The following is a 19,996-nucleotide window of genomic DNA, read 5'->3' on the forward strand; positions in this document are numbered from 1 at the left end:
GATGCTCGCTGCTCCTCACCAGGTTGTGACCTGCATTACTGCCACAAGTGTGATATTGTTGTCTCAGACTGTAATCCACCCATTTTTAAAAGGGCTTCTCTATATACCTATTAGCATAAGCCCCTTTCTCACTGGTTGCAAGTCTAATCTCTGCAGGTAGCAGCTCCTTTAGGCGAAACTATTCCATCCCTAACAACTTTTGCACTTTAAAAAAGAAAGAAAAGAACCCAAAACAGGCTGGGGGCGGTGGCTCACGCCTGTAATCCTAGCACTTTGGGAGGCCGAGGTGGGTGGATCACTTGAGGTCAGGAGTTCAAGACCCACCTGGCCAACATGGTGAAACTTCGTCTCTACTAAAAGTACAAAAATTAGCCGGGCGTGGCGGCGCATTCCTGTAATCCCAGCTACTCAGGAAACTGAGGGGAGAGGATCTCTTGAACTCCGGAGGCAGAGGTTGCGGTGAGCAGAGATCCTGCCACTGCCCTTCAGCCTGGGTGACAGAGCCAGACTCCGTTCCCCACCCCGCAAAAAACCCAAAACAAAGGACAAATATCTATACCTCATATCCCTACATGTTTGCTGAAAGGTTCTGCTTTGAGCTGGATCCGTATATTATGACAGGTGATATCCTAACATCATTCCACATTTGCCTCTTTGGCATCCGGAAAATAATCCAGTTTTAATTCCGAAACACCCCATCACCCTAAACGCTCCGACACTGGTCCTTAAACACCGTGTCCCCCCACCCCAAGATAGTGCATTCTTCTCCTCACCCCCCTCCCCCACCGCCCGCCAATAGTCCTACTCCCTTATCCCTCACTGGTGTTCCAGTTGGGACTGTTGCTGGTAGGGTGTCTAGAGGTGGGTTCAAAACGTAGAAAGGTAAAAGCCATTTAAAGAAAGAGATAGAGGACATGTTTTCCTTTCACTCCGATCATCTGCCTTATTGAAGAGCGCTTTCTGCTTTCCCAGTGAATATCAGAGTATTCTAACATATTCGTTTTCTGGAGAGAAACACGTAAGCCTCAAATATCCTACGAGAGGCCCTATGCTACTTGAGGGTACTCAGTGAAGATTTCAGATACATACAATGCGTTGTCTGGAAGCTTGTGGACAAATGTAAAAAGGGGTTTCTAGGGAATTATTTTCTGTTTCCTTTCTGCTTCATTTTAAGTTTCTGCTAACTTGCCCCTGACCCCGCAACTGCTCACCACCTCCGTCAAAGTCAACCTTTCCCACCGCGTGGAGTGAGTTGGGATGCATACCGGGAGTTGCATAAAAGTGTTTGAGAAAGGGAGATGCAGAGTTGAACAAAAGTGTTTCCCGGGTTGGGGGGCCGAGCGGAAAGCAGCAGGTGGCCGGGGCGGGGGGCGGGGGGGAACCCAGCGCGGGCGCAGAGTACCTCTGGCGCGGGTATTCGGTGCAGCGGGTCCGCGGGAACCTTGGATGCACGGAAGTCCCGGGACTGGGTGACGGACTGGGCTGCGACTGCGGCCGGGTGAGATTGGGAGCGGAAGGCGGCGGCGGCGCCCTGGGAGGGCACCGGCCCTGTAGGCCTCCAACAAGTACGCAGCCGTGCGCTGCGCCCGGGCGCGCAGTGTTGACCCGCGTCCTAGCAACAGGCGGGCGCCGACTGCGGCGGGGCAGGGCGCTGCAGGTGAGTGCGGCTGGGGGTCTCCACGCCCACCCCCGCGGGGGCTCTGCAGCAGGCCGCATGGATCGAGAAACCGAGGCAGCTCTCTGGCCCCGTCGCTGATGCTCTCGCCTGCTCCCCTTTCCCTCCGGGGGACCAAGACCCGCCCCCTTTCTTTCTCTCTCCCAGGCCCATCTCGCACCTTCCTCCCCGCGAGACCCTGCCTCCGCCCTAGGTTGAGGACCGTCTGCTCCTCCGTCCTCGCGCCCCGCTCTGCACTACCCCGGCCCCTTCATCTCCCGGATCCGCTCTCCACTTCTCCCGCCGCTTCCCTGCCTCTCCTTCCCCCAGCCCGTCTTTCTCCTCCGGCCTTGCGGCTCGGCCTCCCGCTCCCACCGTGGTCTTCGCCTTCCCTTCCCTCCTCGTCCTCTTAGTGAATCCATCCCTGGAAACTTAGGGTCCCAGCTCTGACGCCCACTTCTTGTAAAGAGTCTACTGGGGGCCGTCATCCCACACTAGGCTTAGCTTTAGTTTTATTTAGGGCCCTGTTCATGCCACTTCTGAAAGTTCGATTTTCTGCAGGTCTTACTGAATAACTTCTGCATTCTCGGAAAGCCGTGTGTGCGCGGACTCCCGGTGGATGTTACCAACCACATTCACAGATCTCAGAGCTGATGGCTGCCTTTCCATAGCCCCCTAAAGAATTCGGTTGTGCTTCTGTTTAAGTCTTAATGACGTGATTCCCGAATGGGTTTCATTTCACTAATGATGCTGGAAGCTTGAAATTGACCCTTAGAAAGAAAAACAATCTATGGTATCCATTGGATAAAGAGATTCCCAGTTTATGTAAACATCCCAGTTTATGTAAACACGTAACCGAAACTTTTTTCCTTTTCATCTTTAAGCTTACTTTCTTTACTTCAAAGGTATGTGCTGTGTATTTATATGGATTCATTTTAACTATGGTTCTTAAGCCAAAAGAGCTTGGCAATGGGTAGAAACTGGGGAGCAACTGGTCTTAATTTTAAAATCTCAGTTTTGAGTTATACTGACCATTTTTGAACACCATTTATTTATTTATTTTCTGATAACATTGAACTTGCCTTCTGGATTGTCATAGGCCACCCTGAGGTTTTCTTAAGCTGACCAACCTTCTTGCATAAAACTTGTGTACTGCTACGGTTCACTAGACTTGGAAATACGATTTGAATAGATTCAAATGTTTCATTTCTGTCAAAATTTGTTTTGACGAAAATAATGATTTTGCATTTCTTAATTCTGTGCTAAGGGTCCTTCAAGAAGTTACTATATGGTATGTTGACTACCATAGCGTTACATAATCTATTTAATTTCACATTTTTTCTTTAAAAATGTGCAAGAAGCAATCTTTATAAGATTACCAAAACAAGTGTTATGCTTGAGATTAAAGACAGAACTGTTCACCTAAGCCTTTCTGTGTAAGATAAAGCTATTTGCATTTATTTCACACTATTTTACACTGATTTGCACTTATTTTATGCAACAATGGGAAACTCAAGAGTCTCACACATACACATCAGAACATATTTATGTGTTTAAATCTAAAGCATTTCTCATCGGTTAGCAATTGAAACAAAATGCTGGAATACTAAAACAAACGCCCAGAACAAATTCGTGCACTAACTTCTATGCTTTATTTCATGAACACTTTGGTATATATGTCTGGATCAGTTGTTCTCAACCCTATCTGATCCAGTACTTGGGTTTTAAAACAAATATGTTGTAATGCTGCTTTGCTATCCTGAAATCAAGATGGTAGATTATAATCTTACATATTGAATGTAGTTTTAAATATTGGTAGCATGCTAACTATAAAATGAAAGAAAATAATTGTAAGAAAATACCGGCATGTAAACACTCAAGTACCACTACACTAGAATATATAAGGAAGTAGTCAGATGTCCACCCTTACACAGAATGACTGAAGACAGCAGCCCCAAATGCAGACTGATACAGACACGCCATGCAACTTAAATTTCTCAAATAACATTGCCATCAATGGTGTCATTTTCCAAAATGCTGAGCTCTTGGTAAAATTCTATGTAAAACAAAATATGTACAACCTTCCTTTCATTTACGATAGCTACAATTCTGGAAAATTCAGCGTGTATTAAAACTGTGACAAAATACTCTGCAATTTTTGCAAAGTGCAGAAAAATTCTAGGCTCAGGTAGTGCTTAGCTGAAGTTTTTCACTTACCAGATGCCTGGAGGTTACAGCAGAATTCTTCCTTTTGAGGTACTGTCTTGCACAGAAAGATATTTTACATTGTGTGTCCTCAACACTAAAGGCCGATAACGCCCCCCTTCCTATCACGTTGATAACTACACATCTCTATAATATTTCTATACTCTTTATCAGCAGTAAGTAGTGTCCTGTTGCGATCCAGTGATCTCTTGTGATTGAATTTGATAGTTCTAAGATTTAATACAGTGCGGAATGTAAAATCTTCAAGTCCAATCTTTGCACTTTAAGCCTTTGTAATAATGATGGGAGAAAAAAGCTAATTTTATTCTATATTTAACTGTATAACCGTTCTTCTAATATTCTGGAAGAAAGATTTTATCAGTAAGTGTTATTACAAATGAGAAAAGAGACGAGTATAGATTATCTGCCAAAAAAGCCTTCAGTGTTCATTTGAAGTCAGAACTTGCTTTCTAACTTGGCTTTTATTTAATGTTACAGGTATTGTTACTTTTTAAAAGATCTTCTTTTATAGACTAATTTCTATTTAGCCAATGTGAAATTTGTCTCACTTGAATTTGTTTTAAATTTTACTGCTAGACTCTTCCGATAACTAATTCAGATAAAAAGTCTGAAAGACTTTCACTTATTCCTACATCTCTCACATTAACTCTTAAGAAGGTTGTGAATTACAGTAAAATGTTATTCTGGGCAGGATATACAGGCAGGGAAAACAGTATTTGGATTGTCCAGATATTCTGGTAATAGGATCAATGTGTCCTATATCAATTTTAAGAAAAAAATTATATTTCACAATACTGTTCTTATTCTATTTCTTTTTTAACTCAGAGGGCACTTGGGGAACCTGGAGCTATTAGAATCATGTTCTTCAGTCATCATTGTGATGATGCAGATATTATCACTATAAGAAAGTCGGGGTAACAGTATTCAGTTTAACAGTGTAATTCTAAACAGTGTGTGTCCTGGCTCAAAGGAGTGTTTGTCCCTGAAACTGCTGGCTCCCAACAGAACTGTGAACAAAAGCCCTTAATACTAACCTCTTCCACTTCTTTGTTTTCCACTCTTGGAGTTTTCTGTTTGGGTTTTATGCTTATCTGTTTGAATCCTCTCTCTTAGGCCCCAGGGAAATTAGAAAGAAGTTATTAATTTCAGGGCAAATACTGGAAATTTCTTAAATACTAGTCAATTTTACCTAGTGCTGGTTTACTACTTCATTGAACTGAAGAGCAATTAGATAATTTTAAAAAATCAGTCTTTGAATATTAATAAGCAGACTGTGGGGTGGGGAGTACTAGTTTAAAGTCTTGAGAATGAAAAATGTTCCAAGGAAAAGGTGGATGCTATTGTCTCTTTCTCTTTCTACTCTGATGTAGTGCATGTGCTAAGCTCAGGTCTGAGCACTGGCGGATCCCATGGGTGTGGCTCTGACAAAATCGGCGCAGTGGACTGCTGCTGGGCATGGAACTAGAACCCTCGAAATCACCCCTCTAAATGAAGCGATATTGAAAGAAATTATTATGTTTGTGGAGAGTTTTATCTATAAACATCCTCAAGAGGCAAAATTTGTTTTTGCGGAACCACTTGAGTGGAACACAAGTTTGGAGCCCTCAGCATTTGGATCAGGTTATGTTGTCAGGTAAGCCAGTTACGTGCTTCTAGGATTTGATATCTTCGTTGTACATATTTTTATCAATTGGTTCTAGGTATGGGGGTAAGTCACCTAACCTCTCTGAACCTCACAAGCCCTCTAAACCAGGGATTGTGAACCAGAGATACACAGGTGAAGTCAGGATATTCAGCTTGGCCAAAACATTATCTTTCTAAGTTTTAAATTTAAGTTTTTAAATTAAACACAATTTTAATTTTCGTGGGTAAATTTCTTTGGACAAGGTATCCATTATCCAAGGCACTACACTGCCAACATTTATTGCTGCTTTATGCCTGGCCTTTCCACCCATATGTGTGTGTGTGTGTGTGTGTGTGTGTGTGTGTATGTATGTATATATATATATATATGAGATAGGGTCTCGCTATGTTGCCCAGGGTGGTCTCAAATTTCTGACCTCAAGTGATTCTCCTGTCTCAGCCTTCTAAAATGCTAGGATTACAGGCATGAGCCACCACCCCAGGTCATCCATATTGTTCTGAATTTTATTTCTATAAATGTGTATGGTACTTCTGTATTACCTGCCAGATGCCAGGAGCCGTTGGTTTTGTGGCCTCTGATGTAGATGATATCTCTTCTGGTATTTAAATTGATCAGTTCCTGGGATAGAAGCAGGAGGCGGCGGGGAGGGGTGATGAATAATGAATTTTGATTTTGCTCAATATAAGGGAGAGAATTCTTAAGAATTACTGTTGTCCTCAGATGAGAGCCTTTCAAATCTGAGATGAAAAAAATTTACTTCTGTCTCAAACAGTGAACTCTCAATCTATCTCATTCAAACATGGCTAAAAAATACATACATACACAAAAAAATGCACAAATTATGTGAACAAATTAAATATAATTATATAAGAATGTATTATTTCATTAAGCATAATTACACAATAAGCAAGCTAACACACACACACATACACACACACGCACACACATATATTTTTGCCAGTCGCAGTTTGTTTTGCACTTTAGGCATTCTATTTTCTACCGCCTTGTTCTTCTTTGGTTTGGATATGAACTTTTAAAGTCCGCGTATTAAAAACAGTTCCATAGGAAGCCAAAGCTTCCTCTAGATGCCTTTTCCCTTTTCTCCCTTTGGGATTATTTGTGAGAATAAATTCAGAATTTCATTTTTAGAACTGCAGAAAAACCATTCTTAAACTGCATTTCAAGAGCTCTTTAATTTGGTCGGCCTTCTCTCTGAGTTGTTTGAAGTCATATTTATTTATTTATTTTTTCTGGAGACGGAGTCTCGCTCTTTTGCCCAAGCTGGAGTGCAGTGGTGCAGTGTCGGCTCACCGCAACTTCTACCTCTCAGATTCAAGTGGTTCTCCTGCCTCAGCCTCCTAAGTAGCTGGGAATATAGGCGCCCGCCACCACACCTGGCTAATTTTTTGTATTTTAGTAGAGATGGGGTTTCACTGTGTTGCCCAGGCTGGTCTTGAACTCCTGAGCTCAGGCAACCCACCTGCCTCAGCCTCCCAAAGGGTTAGGATTACAGGTGTGAACCACCAAGCCCAGCCTGAAATCTTATTTTTTTTTTTAATGGTGCATTTTATTTCTAACTGTGCCAGTGGTAACTTTCTCCAGAAGTGCTTGTTATTTCTGTATTGTTCAGCTTTTTTCCTAACCTTTGAAATATAGTCTTCTATGTAAAACAAATTTAAAACATATTAACTACTTGGCTGATCACATGGCTCACACCTGTAATCCCAACACTTTGAGAGGCCGAGGTGGGCCGATCACCGGAGATCAGGAGTTCAAGACCAGACTAGCCAACATGATGAAATCCCGTCTCTACTGAAAAGACAAAAACTAGCTGGATATGGTGGCATGTTCCTATAATCCCAGCTACTAGGGAGGCTGAGGCAGGAGAATTCTTGAATCTGGGAGGTAGAGATTGCAGTGAGCCCATATTGTGCCACAGAACTCCAACCTGGGCGACAGAGACAAACTCCATCTCAAAAAAAAATTATTTTTTTTAAATAAAAATGCATTTAAAGCAGATGACAGAAAAGAATATCATGATTGTAACTGCTTTGCCTCTGTACAAATTTTGTGCTCCAAGCACAAACATGACCACATCTGACCCCTGGTTAAGTTGGCTGTGACACACACCACTCAAATCTATCACTATTTCCCCTCTATTCTTGTCTAGATTCTTTTTGCTTTGTTTCCATTCTTATATCTCAGCACACAATTATGTTTGTATTTATTTAAGACAGGGTCTGGCTCTGTTGCCCAGGCTGGACTGCAGTGGTGTGATCATAGCTCACTGCAGCTCAAACTCCTGGGCTCAATGGATCCTCCCACCTCAGCCCCTCAAGCAGCTAGAACTATAGGCACATACTACTACGCCTGGTCAATTTTTCTAATTTTTTGTAGAGACAGGATCTCACCATGTTGCTCTGACCCGTCTTGTACTTTTGGCCTCAAGAGATCCTTCTACCTTAGCCCCCTGAATTGCTGGCATTTCAGACCTGAGCCGCTGTGCCCAGCTCTGCATACAGTCTTTATGCACAGTGTTCCCTCCTGAGAAGGACATTTTTACATTTTGAAACAATTACCCCTTGATTTTTATACTTCTGTCATGTTTACTGTGCAACTTTTCCTTGGGCTAATTTCTCAGTCCGTTCTTTTTGTGTCTGACCGTTATTGATGATATCTTTGATGTTGGAAGGGTAAGAGAGAGGTATTGCTGTTGTATCTGAAGGAAACTGTGCTTGCCTGGCTCTGATGAAAACCAAGATCACCTTGAAGACGGCAAAGGGTACGGCTGAGATTTTGGTCAATAATGGACAATACCAGATGCTTTAACATGCAGATCTTGACTATACCCCTTGGTCTACTCCCCAAACCAAAGAAAGTTCAGTAACCTGTAGCCACTCGGTGTTTGCTACGACAACAGGTGATGTCAACCAGAAGTATTCTCAATTGCCCAAAGAATTTATTATCAAAACAGTCCCCATGATCTCATTCATTGCCCTTTGGACCAAGCACACTCTTTTGACTTCTCTGCTGTTAGTACACTACTTATACATTTATTGAAAGTGAGGAAGCTACTTTCCTTCCAGACAGGACTCAGGTCTGGGCATCCATGTGTAAGACCAAGATTATCCTGAAGGATTTGAGCTTGGAGTCTCTGGATGTGTTTCTACCAAATAGGAATGTCCTTGGATCTTTTAAAGTAAAGGTGGATGCCTCTCCTTGTGGGTAGACCTCTCAGGCCTCCTATTCCAAAATAAGTTAAGTTTTATCTACACTGGAATTCTGCCAAAGTAGATAAATTGCCCCTTTTTTGTTAGTCTCTGCAGACATTGATGGGAATATATTTATATTTGTGGCCTTAGTTCTCATTTGATGTTGCACATTTCAAATGCACTGTGGGCAACAGTCAATAGAAGTTTGATCATCCTTTTTCTGATTAGGCTAATGAGCATCTGATACTGAAACTGATATTTCAGTCACACACTGGAAAGGTTTTATGTTTCATCAACCGCCTTCTGTCCTTTTGTGCAGATTGTTATTGATTGAATAGATGGGCATAGCCCTGTTCATGTTACATGATTATCTTTTCCTTAGAATCATTCCAGTGTTTTCACCCTGTTAAAACATTTGTCATCATCTCTCCACGTTCCCTCTTGGGGTGGGGGGTGGGGATCAAATAGCTCTACTTTCATTTCATGGAAATTGTAGGTCTCTTTGTATTATCATTTGCAATTGCTTTTGTTCTTGTCAGACCGGATGAAATTAATAATCTTCCTAAAACACCTCAGAATGAAGCCTAAATATGCTGTAAACGAAGAACAAATGATGCCACTCAATGGCAGTACCATCTGTGGTGCGTAGAACTGAGGCACTTTGATTCATTTGAATGTAGCTTAGGAAATTTGTAAATTGGATAAGTGCTTAGAATCACGTAGTGAAAATGTTGTGACGTGATTTTTTTTCCTTCTCTGGTAGAACTACAGTATGATTTTGAATCAAATGTGCTATAATATTGTCATATTTTAGTTTTAAATCTCACTCTGCTGCATCTCAGTGATATATATGCATTGAGATAAAAATATGTTCTGGTAGGAGTTGGGACAGGAAGTCAGATTGCCTGAGCAATACGTCTCTTCCCTGCAAGAATGCACAATTCACACACAATTCATACCTTTCTGGACCTTAGCTTTATGATCAATGTCATGAAAGGCTGAATTTACATGATCTCTAAGGTTACACTCAACTTATAAAATAATATTGTTTTATGAGACAGTAATTATTGCATTTTGGTAAAATTTCTAAGTCACAGTAGTAGGGTCAGTGGCCATAAGTTTTATTACTGAGCTCTTTATTTTTTGTCTCTGAGAACTGCTAGTTTCTTAGCTATAGCCTTATTTTCTATGTTACTATTTAGACATACATTTATTAAGTAATAAGACACTAAATGAGGCCAGGTGTTGTGGCCCATGCCAGTAATCCCAGCACTTTGGGAGGTGGCGATGGAAGGATGAGTTGAATGCAGGAGTCCAAGGCTAGCCTAGGCAACATAGCAAGACCCTGTCTCTAAAAAATAAATAATAAATAAATAAACAGACCAATAAATAAATAAACAGCCAGCTGTGGTGGTGTGTGGCTGTAGTCCTATCAACTTGGGAGGCTGAGGGAGAAGGATCCCTTGAGCCCAGGAGTTTGAGGCTGCAGGGAGCTATGACTGTGCCACTGCACTCCAGCCTGGGTGACAGAGCAAGATCTTGTCTCTTAAAAAAAAGGGACACTAAACTCGATACTGGGGATTAAAGAAAAAAGACATTTTTCTGTTTTCTTGCTGTAGAATATAAACAGAATTTTTAGCACCCTTCCATGGCTCTGGTTTAAAAGTGTCTCCATCAGGTCATTGGAGTTTTTGATAGCTCATTCTTCCTGACGTTCACAAGGTGGGTGCAGCATTTTTCTTTCCAAGAGCTCATTCTTCAGGTGTTAGAAACTGTGAGCCTAAAAACTGAAGCTTCCTTTTCAAAATCTTGTCCATAGCTGTGTTTTTTATTTTTTAAATCTATTTTTATTTTATTTTTTTGAGATGGAGTCTCACTCTGTCACTCAGGTTGGAGTACAGTGGTGTGATGTTGGCTCACTGCAACCTCCACCTCCCAGGCTCAAGTGATCCTCCCACCTCAGCCTCCCAAGTAGCTGGGACCACAAGCACATGCCACCATGCCTGGTTAATGTAGCTGGCATTTTATTTCTTACTTCTCTGTTAAGTTACAGGCTTCAACTGGTAGGAGCAAGGAAAAATGTCACCCGTACCCTTTGCTTTCTCACCAGAAGTTTCACTCTCTCTAGTTAAGTAGCTTGGTATCTTTGGCATTCGGTCAGCCTATTACTTAGCCCTCTCACCATCCACTTAGTGTAAGTGGCCAGCCCTTGATGTGAGTAACTTTTAGGTAACAGGTCTTTAAGAAATCTCTTCAGTACTAAGGACATTATTCCGGAAGCTAAATTTTAGAGAAAATATACATTTTGTCAACAATGCATATCATTGGCAAGTCTGGAAATATTTTATTCATTTATTTATTCCACAGATGTTTATCAAATGTCTTCTATGTGCAGTTCCTATATGAAGTGCTGGAGATAGGGGCAGTCCCTATGTGCACCCAGCAGAATCAGACTCATCAAGTCCTTCTGTGAGCCCTCTTTTGCTGCTGTAACACATTGCCACAAATCTAATGGCTTAACACACACAAATGTATTTTCTGATAGTTCTAGAGGTCAGAAGTCTAAAATGAATCTGCAGGGCTAAAATCAAGGTATCGGCAGGGTTGCATTCCTTCTGGAGGCTTAAGAATTTATTCTTTGCTTTTCCAACTTCTAGAGGCCCCTGTGTTCCTTGGCTCATGACTCATAGCTCATGGCTCCTTGGCTCAAGGCCCCACATCACTCTGACCACTGCTTCCATCAGCATATCCATGTCACTGCCTCTGTCCCTCCTGTCTTCCTCTTATAAGAACCCTGGTGATTATGTTTGGCTCCCTCCAGATACCCAGAATAGTCTCCCCATCTCAGGATCCTTGACTTAATTTCTACGCAAAGTCCCTTTTGCCATGTAAGGTGACATGTTCGTAGATTTTGGAGATTCGGATGTGAACATTATTCTGTCTCCCTTAGTTCCTATCCTCTTGTTTTTATTCTAGTGAGATCATCAGTAATAAGTAATCTGGGTCAGTCAGATTTACTTTTTCTGATGAACCAGCAACATTTTATATCTATGTATCTACATTGCAATTCAAAATATATTAGATTAGACCAGGTGTGGTGGCTCATGCCTGTAATCCCAGTACTCTGGGAGGCTGAGGTGTGTGGATCCCTTAAGCTCAGGAATTCAAGACTAGCCTGGCCAACATGGTGTAACCCTGTGTCTACTAAAAATACAAAAATTCGCGACGCATAGTGGCGCACACCTCTAGTTGCAGCTACTTGGAGGCTGAGGTGGGAGGATTGCTTGAGCTCAGGAGGCAGATGTTGCAGTGACCCGAGATCATGCCACTGCACTCCAACCTGGGTGACAGAGTGATACCCTGTCTCAAAAAAAAAAAAAAAAAAAAAAGGCTAGATCAGGTGTTAAGCTGTCAGGAGTTTCATCAGAGATAGCCTCCTGTAATACAAAACCTAGACAGTTTAGTTAATGTTGTAAGTGGTAGAAATCTGTAGAAATCACTTCCTTGAAAACATCTTAATATTTTTTTAAATGCCAACCTGAAAAAAAAATCACTAAAATGGATAGAAACACAAAGCTAGGAGACTCAATAACTTTTGATCAGAAAGAGTCTGTTGAGAAAAGTTGCCTGTTATCCCAAGGCAAACCAAATAAAGGAGTTTAGAATGGGAAAGGAATTCACAGAGAGGATCCAGTTTGCCTTGAATTTGCTTTTTTTTTTTTTCCTGTAGCTTTTTTATTCATAAACACAGTGTAGCCAAGAAAACTTCTAACCACTAGTTACTGTGGTGTAAAAATTTTATAAATAAAATAACATTAGAAATCTCCAAAGCATGAATGGTTTTGCAGAACCAATGATTTTTAAAAAGATGCCAGAAATCAACACATTTTAGAAAACAAAAACTGTGACTCTTTGAGTCCAATTGTGAATTCAAGAAATTGCTAAAAAAAAAAAAATATTCCTTGGTTATATCCTATTGGTCACTAGGGTTGCTGGTAAGTTTGAGGATTTAAGTGGAAGAAAGTGGGAAAATAGATGAGCTACCAACCAGATATATTTATATTTTCTGTATTTTATAATGAGATATAGGAATAATCTGTCTACATGTCTTAAATTTAACTTCTATTGGCCTCCAGGTAGCATGAAGCTTTCCATTTTTTTATTTTTATTTTTAGTGAAACAACAGTCAAATCAGAAGAAGTTGATAAAAATGGACAGCCTTTGCTATTTCTCTCTGTACCACAAATTAAAATCAGGAGCTTTGGGCAGCTGTCACGCTTGTTACTTATTGCCAAAACTGCGAAGTTGAAGGAAGCCCAAGCATGTGTTGAAGGTGATCTTAATGCTCCAGTCTGTGATTTGAACTTTTAGAAATAATCTTGCTGGGGAAGTGGGGAAAGGGTGGGAGGATCATTTGTTAGAGTCTCTTGAAAAAATTTCTACACTCTACAAGGTAAAAAGTCAAATGTACAACTTCATGAAAATGTTATTAATTTTCCTTGGCTGCAATATTATGCTCCTATCAAATTTCAGCTTTAAAATGAAAGGCCTGTTACCTTACCACTGGTAAATTTCTAGGTTTCTGATTTTAGCATGTGGTTTGAAAGAGAACCTTCTCAGCTTCTGGAAAGCACAGGGGGCTGTAGCCTGTTAGGTCAGCGTCAGGAGAGAAGACAGATGACAAGGGCCGGCCTCTGAATCCACTCTCTCTCAGCCTACTGCCAAGGAATAGATTGAATGATTACAATCTATTTCCTTTCAAATGAACGTAGGCTCTTTCTTTAGCAGAGACAGCCTTTAATAATCTCCCTTTCCACTTTTCTCAGCCATATTCTGCTGTGGGCTTCACAGCCTTCTGTGAATAGTTACAGTCATTCAAATCTGTGACAAGTATTTTTCTTCTTCTTAAAGATATGTGATGTTTGCACTATCATCTAATCATCCAACATGCAAAAAATGAATGTGGTTGCCTGCTATAATTGTGTTTTAAATGTTTCTCATGAGTAGAAATATCTAATCATAGGTGACAATGTATGTGTTTTGCTTTATTGGAATTCTGTGACCAATGAGTTTCTGGCACAAGGTATTTGAATTCTGCCCATTTCTATGTGAGATAGGAAGAGGGTCTTTTTTAAATTTTATTTTAAAGATGCCAACCTCAGGATGGCAACCTCTTTTTATGCCTTGACTATTACTCCTTATTAGGTGAGGGTATTATGTCTTGAAGAGTAAAGCTGAATTCAAGAAGGTAGTTAATAGATGAAGGATTGTTCATTCAATTCAACTTAATTGGTAGACATAATACATAGATTTCTATATAGCTAAATACTTATCCATTAGCTAAATACTTATCCTTTGCTGCATTTTGCCATTTCTGCAAGAATTTTGGTATAACCCTTAGTTTCACGTCCAGGTTGCGTAGTACATGGCAATTTGGTAGTCAGGTTTATGCCATTCCTCAGAATCCACCTGCTCTTTTTGTAAATCTCTGTGCGATGACAGTCATAAGGTTGTTAAGTTGAGATGCTCAATAAATGATTGATTCCTTGGTCTCCTTTTCATTGCTCTTCTCCCCCAGTGAAGTCCTTTTCTCAGCCCTAAGTCTGTGGAATATCCCATGACCACATTGGAAGGTTAATGCTTTCACTGTACTTTTCTTCATTTCATTTAAGTTAAGCTTTCTGAATTAGTCTCACAGGCCTTCCTCTCCACTCTCATCTCAATGCATATATACTTTCATTTTCTCAAATTTCTCCATTCTAAACAAGGGTTTTCCCCTTTCTCCTTCATTTTCAACCATATTAGTTTTTAACATTAACCAAATTCTGTTTTCAGCATCTCTAGGTTCAATTTTCACATCTTTATCAGCCTTGATCATGAATTGGTATTTGGTTTTCACTATAATTTTAATATATATATAATTGCATTATACATATATGTATATATATGGCTAGATGTGTTTTGCAGCTGTAAGATCACATGGCATTGCAAATATTAAGCAGTTTGAATAGGTGCAAAAGAGTGCTAGGGGGTCTGTAGCCTTAGGAAAGTATGCTATTTTGGAAAGAAAGCCTTTATAAATACCCAGCCCTGCTACACACACACATACACACATGCCCGTATAGTTCTAGTGATGATTCTTTTAAGGAGATCACTATTTCTCTATCTTCAAGTAAATTCTGAATATATTAATTGAATGTGCATTCTGAACAAAGCCCCACAGCCAATTAAAAAAGAAAGAAAGAATGACTGTCTTGGTCTTTGTGCTATTAGGGAGAGATATAGATGATATTATAATAGAAACTAGAGCATCTCATGAAATAGAAGAAAGTTCCTAAAAGCAATGGAATCTCAGACGTAGAGATGAATTCTAATTGGGTCGATTAAAAAAAGCTTAATGAAAGAAACACATTTGAATGGACTTTGAAGGATTTATTAGTCTTAATGTTTCTTCTGCTAGAAGACAAGAGGATAATTTTTATTTGTCTTCCTTTTTTTTTTTGGCAGCTAACAGAGACCCCATAGTAAAAATCCTGGGCTCCGATTATAATACAATGAAAGGAGACTCAATTGCATTAAATAGTCTTGGTAAAATTACCAGAGATGATGATCCTGAAAGTGAAATTAAGATGAAGATTGCTATGCTGCTTAAGCAATTGGATCTGCACCTCCTCAATCATTCTCTAAAACATATTTCCTTGTGAGTGTTTTTCAAAAAGGAACCTCTATTGTATTGAGCAAAGATTGCGCCACTGAACTCCAGCCTGGGTGACAGAGCAAGACTGTCTCTCAAAATAGATACATAAATAAATAATAAAATATTAAAATTAAAAATTAAAAAGGAAGCTTTAAAAATTAGTTACAAAGTTGCTTTCAGAGTTTTAGGAAAAAAAGACACAAAAAATAAAGCATGGAAGTTATTGCTATGGATTTAACTTTACATTTTATTGGAACAAACAATTTTCTTGGGATTCATTTATTCCAGTTCTAAAAATTAAAAATTGCAGGTAACATTGCTAAAACATTCTGGTGAGGTTTCATGCAATTCTGAAGACATTAGATGACCTTGTTGTTTTCAAAGGCTCTCAAGACTATTGCACAAATTATTACATTATAATGCAGATATCATGTAGAGTTTGTATAGTCCAAAGCATGTTCATTTTCTAATATTTTTAGTATTAGAATATTATCAGCATGAAATAAAGTGAATATTTAATGGAGTATATTTAATGTTGCATTAAACATGAATCACTACTTGATGTGTTGACAGTGCTGTTATAAAATTATGGTATGGCTAAAATTAACTACAATTTTAATTACAAAAAAGATATTTCTCCTGATACAATGAAATGTGTTCATGTGTTTCCTAGATTCTGTTTAAAGTATTTAAGCTGACATTTTAAACATTTATTTCAGAGAAATAAGTTTAAGTCCTGTGGCGGTGAAGAAAGATATAGAACTGCTCAAACGTTTCTCAGGAAAAGGAGACCAAACAGTCTTGGAATCTATTGAATATACCTCAGGTTTGATATTTTCTGAGGCTCATTTTATGTTATTTACGTTTTCATAATTACATTTGCAAAATGCTTTCAATGTCTACAATACAAGAGAAGGTATAAGAAGGGGAAAGCTTAAAATTTCCACAATATTTATTTTGTGGAAGCCCACACTTTTTACCAAACTCTAGGTTAAAGAACTGTTAATTGCTTGATGATTGGTTTCAGATTATGAATTTTCAAATGGATGTCGAGCCCCACCGTGGAGACAAACTCACGGGGAAATTTGTTATGTGCTGGTGAAACCTCACGATGGTGAGACTCTGTGCATTACTTGCAGTGCAGGAGGAGTATTTTTAAATGGTGTAAGTACATTTTTAAAAACATAACTAAAAGCAGTGGACTTTGGTTGGTAGCTGTAGATGTCTCAAGGGTGTGTCCCAATGACCACAGAGAATGAATTACCGTTCTGTAGGATAGAAGCAGATTCCTTTGATATATGCTTGCTGGGCAAATCCAAAGTAGCTTCAGAATAAGCTCTCTTATTCTCCACTGCAGGTCATTAAGCCAATCTGATAAGAAATGGGCTTCAAAGTGACCCATTCCACTTTATAAATGTCTTTAACATAATCACTTCACTGATTTGTTACACAGCAACCAAAGGATAGAAAGGTCAAAAAAGTAACACTGAGATAATACAGATGTCCTAACTGCAGCTTGCATCCTAAGAGTTGTGCATTACTCTTAGGGACAGAGGGAAAGAGAGGGGCTTATCTAAACGTAGAAGGAGACAGTGCCCCATGAAGCTGGGACCCAGACCTCTGGGGAGGGTCCACCTCCAGGCTGTGCTGGTCGCCACAGAGTTCAGACCATCTCCATGAGGCAGGGCTGCAGATCTCTGGAGAGTGGGCACTGCCCAGTTAATGCTTGTACCTCGGGAAGAGGATCCTTGTAGAGCTGGCAGAGCTGGGACCCGGACCTGTGAAAGTGGAGCACTGGATGGCTGATAGTGATATTTCCCAGGGGGTGTGGTGAGCCTGTTTCTGGGATTGTGAAAAATAAACAAACCTGGAAACTGGAACCAACCGTTGCTACTGGAAGCAACTGCCACTGCGTGGAAGGAAGGGCCGTTGCTGGGGTGACTCTAACAGGGCCAGTGGGCCAGCAGGAAGCAGCAGGTCCCTCCTCCCTCTCCCAGCCTTTCAGTCTTCCTTTAGCTGATTCTAATGACGGAGCCTAACCTAGCCTGGCAAAGGAGAAATACGACATTGCAGATTCCCGCGTGAGTAGCACAAAGTAGAGGCTGGGTGACTGGGCTTTGAGCTGAGTGATAAACAGCACACAGTGTTCTGGATTAAAACACTTTTAGTCTCATCCCTATTCACAGAACCAGCTGGAAGGAGCTTAGCTTTCATCTCTGCAACATCCTGCCCTCAGTATCTTCAACATAAATTTAGAACTCAGAAACAAAATTCTATAATGAGGACCCAAGTCCTTAATGGGGACCCAACCATCACAGGGGACTGCCTGGAGGGTTGTTACATGTTGGCTTGGGTTGGTACCAAAATGCTGGAGCCTCCTTTCTGATTACCTGTAATCATCTTTCTGACATGCCTTTTGGTGCTTTTCTTATTAGCATGACACTGAGCTCATTTCTACAAAGAGGAAGTAGACAAATAAGATTTTGCTTTGGTTTGTCATGATATTTTAGAAAAACGAAATCTCTAATTAGGAATAAAGGGACAAAAGAAGGAATGATTTTCTTTGACTGTCTGGAGGGGGGCAGGGAGTCTTTATTTCTATCAAAGGTTATTACTGATCTACATACATATAACTTATTTGGCATGGAGATATCTAAGTACCCTTTAAGTTTTAAAAAAGTGAAAGATGAGGACAATAAAACTACTCAATAATTACAACAAAATTTAAAACACACTAGTCATATGTATAGAAATACTTTTGTGTACAGTTATATATAACACACTGCAGTTATATGTGTTTTTATATATACAGTTATGTGATGTGTGTGTACATATATATATTCTGTTATGGAAGAACAATAGAGGTAGGGAAGAAAAGGAAAATATGGAAAGGAAAGAGACAAGAAGAGAAAGAGACACATGGGTGTGTGGACAGATTGTTACATAGAGATCTAGAAAATAAGCCTATAGCAACCATGCCACAGAAGAACAGAGTGTGACAAGCAGAAACATAGGCTTTTCCATAGTTAAATTCTAACCTTGAAGACTTTTATGACATCGTCAGCTAAGGCTCGTGAGGTCATAATGCATTTTCAGAGTAGAGGAGAGCGGAGAGAAGGAAGCTCTCACTTCTCTGCTCAATAGCAGAGTGCCTTACATGCATATAGGAGGTACTCAGTAAAGCCTTGCTGAATGATTGAACAATTGAATGAAGGAAGGAATGAGTGAATGAATGGAAAAGTAGGTAACATAAAATTAAGGGGGAAGGATTTTGCCTATACATTTCATGTATAAAGGCTACCCATGTAGATCCTTCAGAGATGAAAACAATACGTGTGCTTAGCTTGTGATGTATTGATCAGGATCTTATAATTGTTCTTATGTTAAACGTAGAACGAAACTTGTTTTTTCCCAAAGGGCAAAACAGATGATGAAGGGGACGTTAATTATGAGAGAAAAAGTTCAATTTATAAAGACCTTGTCACATTTTTAAGAGAAAAATCACCAACATTTTCAGAAAATATGTCTAAACAGGTAAGTTTTATGGTTTCTTTTGAGCTTTCATAGCATTATGTTACTAAACTACAACTTTCTATGGTACAAGGAAAATAGTAACTTTGCCTATTTTTGGACACTTTTTGTTATTAGTGTTTTTTTTTACAATATAACATAACATAAAAATATTGTAAATGTAGTATCATTGTTCAGGGTTCAGTGCCATTAATTACATTCACAATGTTGTACAAATGTCACTATTGTCAATTTCCAAGTCTTTTTCATCTCTCCAACTTAAACTCTACACCCATTAAGTAGTAATTCCCCATTCCTTCTTTCCTGACTTCCTGGTTAACTCTGATCTGCTATTTCTATCAGTTTGCTTATTTTAGATATTTATTGTCACTGGAATGATATAATATTTGTCCTTTTGTGTCTGGCTTCTTTCACTTAGCATAGTGTTTTCAAGGCTCATCCATGCTATAGCATGTATGATAATTTCATTCTTTCATGGTAGAATAATATTTTGTTTATGTATAGACCACATTTGGTTTATGCATTCATCCATTGATGGACATTTGGGTTGTTTCCACCTTTCGGGTATGGTGAATAATGCTGCTATGAATATTGATGTACGGGTATCTGTTGAGTTCCTATTTTCAATTCTTTTGGATCTTTTCCTAAAAGTGGAATTTCTGGGTCATGTGGCAATTCTGTATTTAACTTTTGGAGGAACTGCCAACGTGTTTTCCACGGGGCCACACCGATTTCATTCTCACTAGTATTATCCAAAGATTCCACTTTCTTCACATCCTTGTTAACACTTCTTATTTTCTAGGTTGTTTTTTAATTACAAACATCATATATTTACAAATATAATTTACAAATACAATTACAAATAGTCAGTGTCATTAGGAATTTGATTTGCATTTCCATAACGATTAGTGATGTCAACCATATTTTCATGTATTTGTTGGTTATTTGTATATCTTCTTTGAAGAAATGTCTGCTTGAGACCTTAGCTTATATTTTAAGTTGAATCTTTCTGTTGTTGTAGTTTTTGTATA

General features: G+C 39.5%; 1 protein-coding gene across 1 annotated transcript; it reads left to right on the forward strand.

The window, feature by feature from the left end:
- The first annotated feature begins 1,552 nt into the window (after positions 1-1,552).
- LOC113219918 (armadillo repeat-containing protein 4-like) lies at positions 1,553-19,001 on the forward strand. The gene is made up of 7 exons (XM_026448216.1): positions 1,553-1,657; positions 5,251-5,513; positions 12,913-13,070; positions 15,245-15,437; positions 16,154-16,260; positions 16,462-16,598; positions 18,852-19,001. The coding sequence occupies exons 2-7, from the start codon at positions 5,290-5,292 to the stop codon at positions 18,999-19,001; spliced, it is 969 nt and encodes a 322-aa protein (XP_026304001.1). The 5' UTR covers positions 1,553-1,657; positions 5,251-5,289.
- The last annotated feature ends 995 nt before the right edge of the window (positions 19,002-19,996 follow it).

Source organism: Piliocolobus tephrosceles, chromosome 9, assembly GCF_002776525.5.
Source record: "Piliocolobus tephrosceles isolate RC106 chromosome 9, ASM277652v3, whole genome shotgun sequence".
Taxonomy (NCBI): domain Eukaryota; kingdom Metazoa; phylum Chordata; class Mammalia; order Primates; family Cercopithecidae; genus Piliocolobus; species Piliocolobus tephrosceles.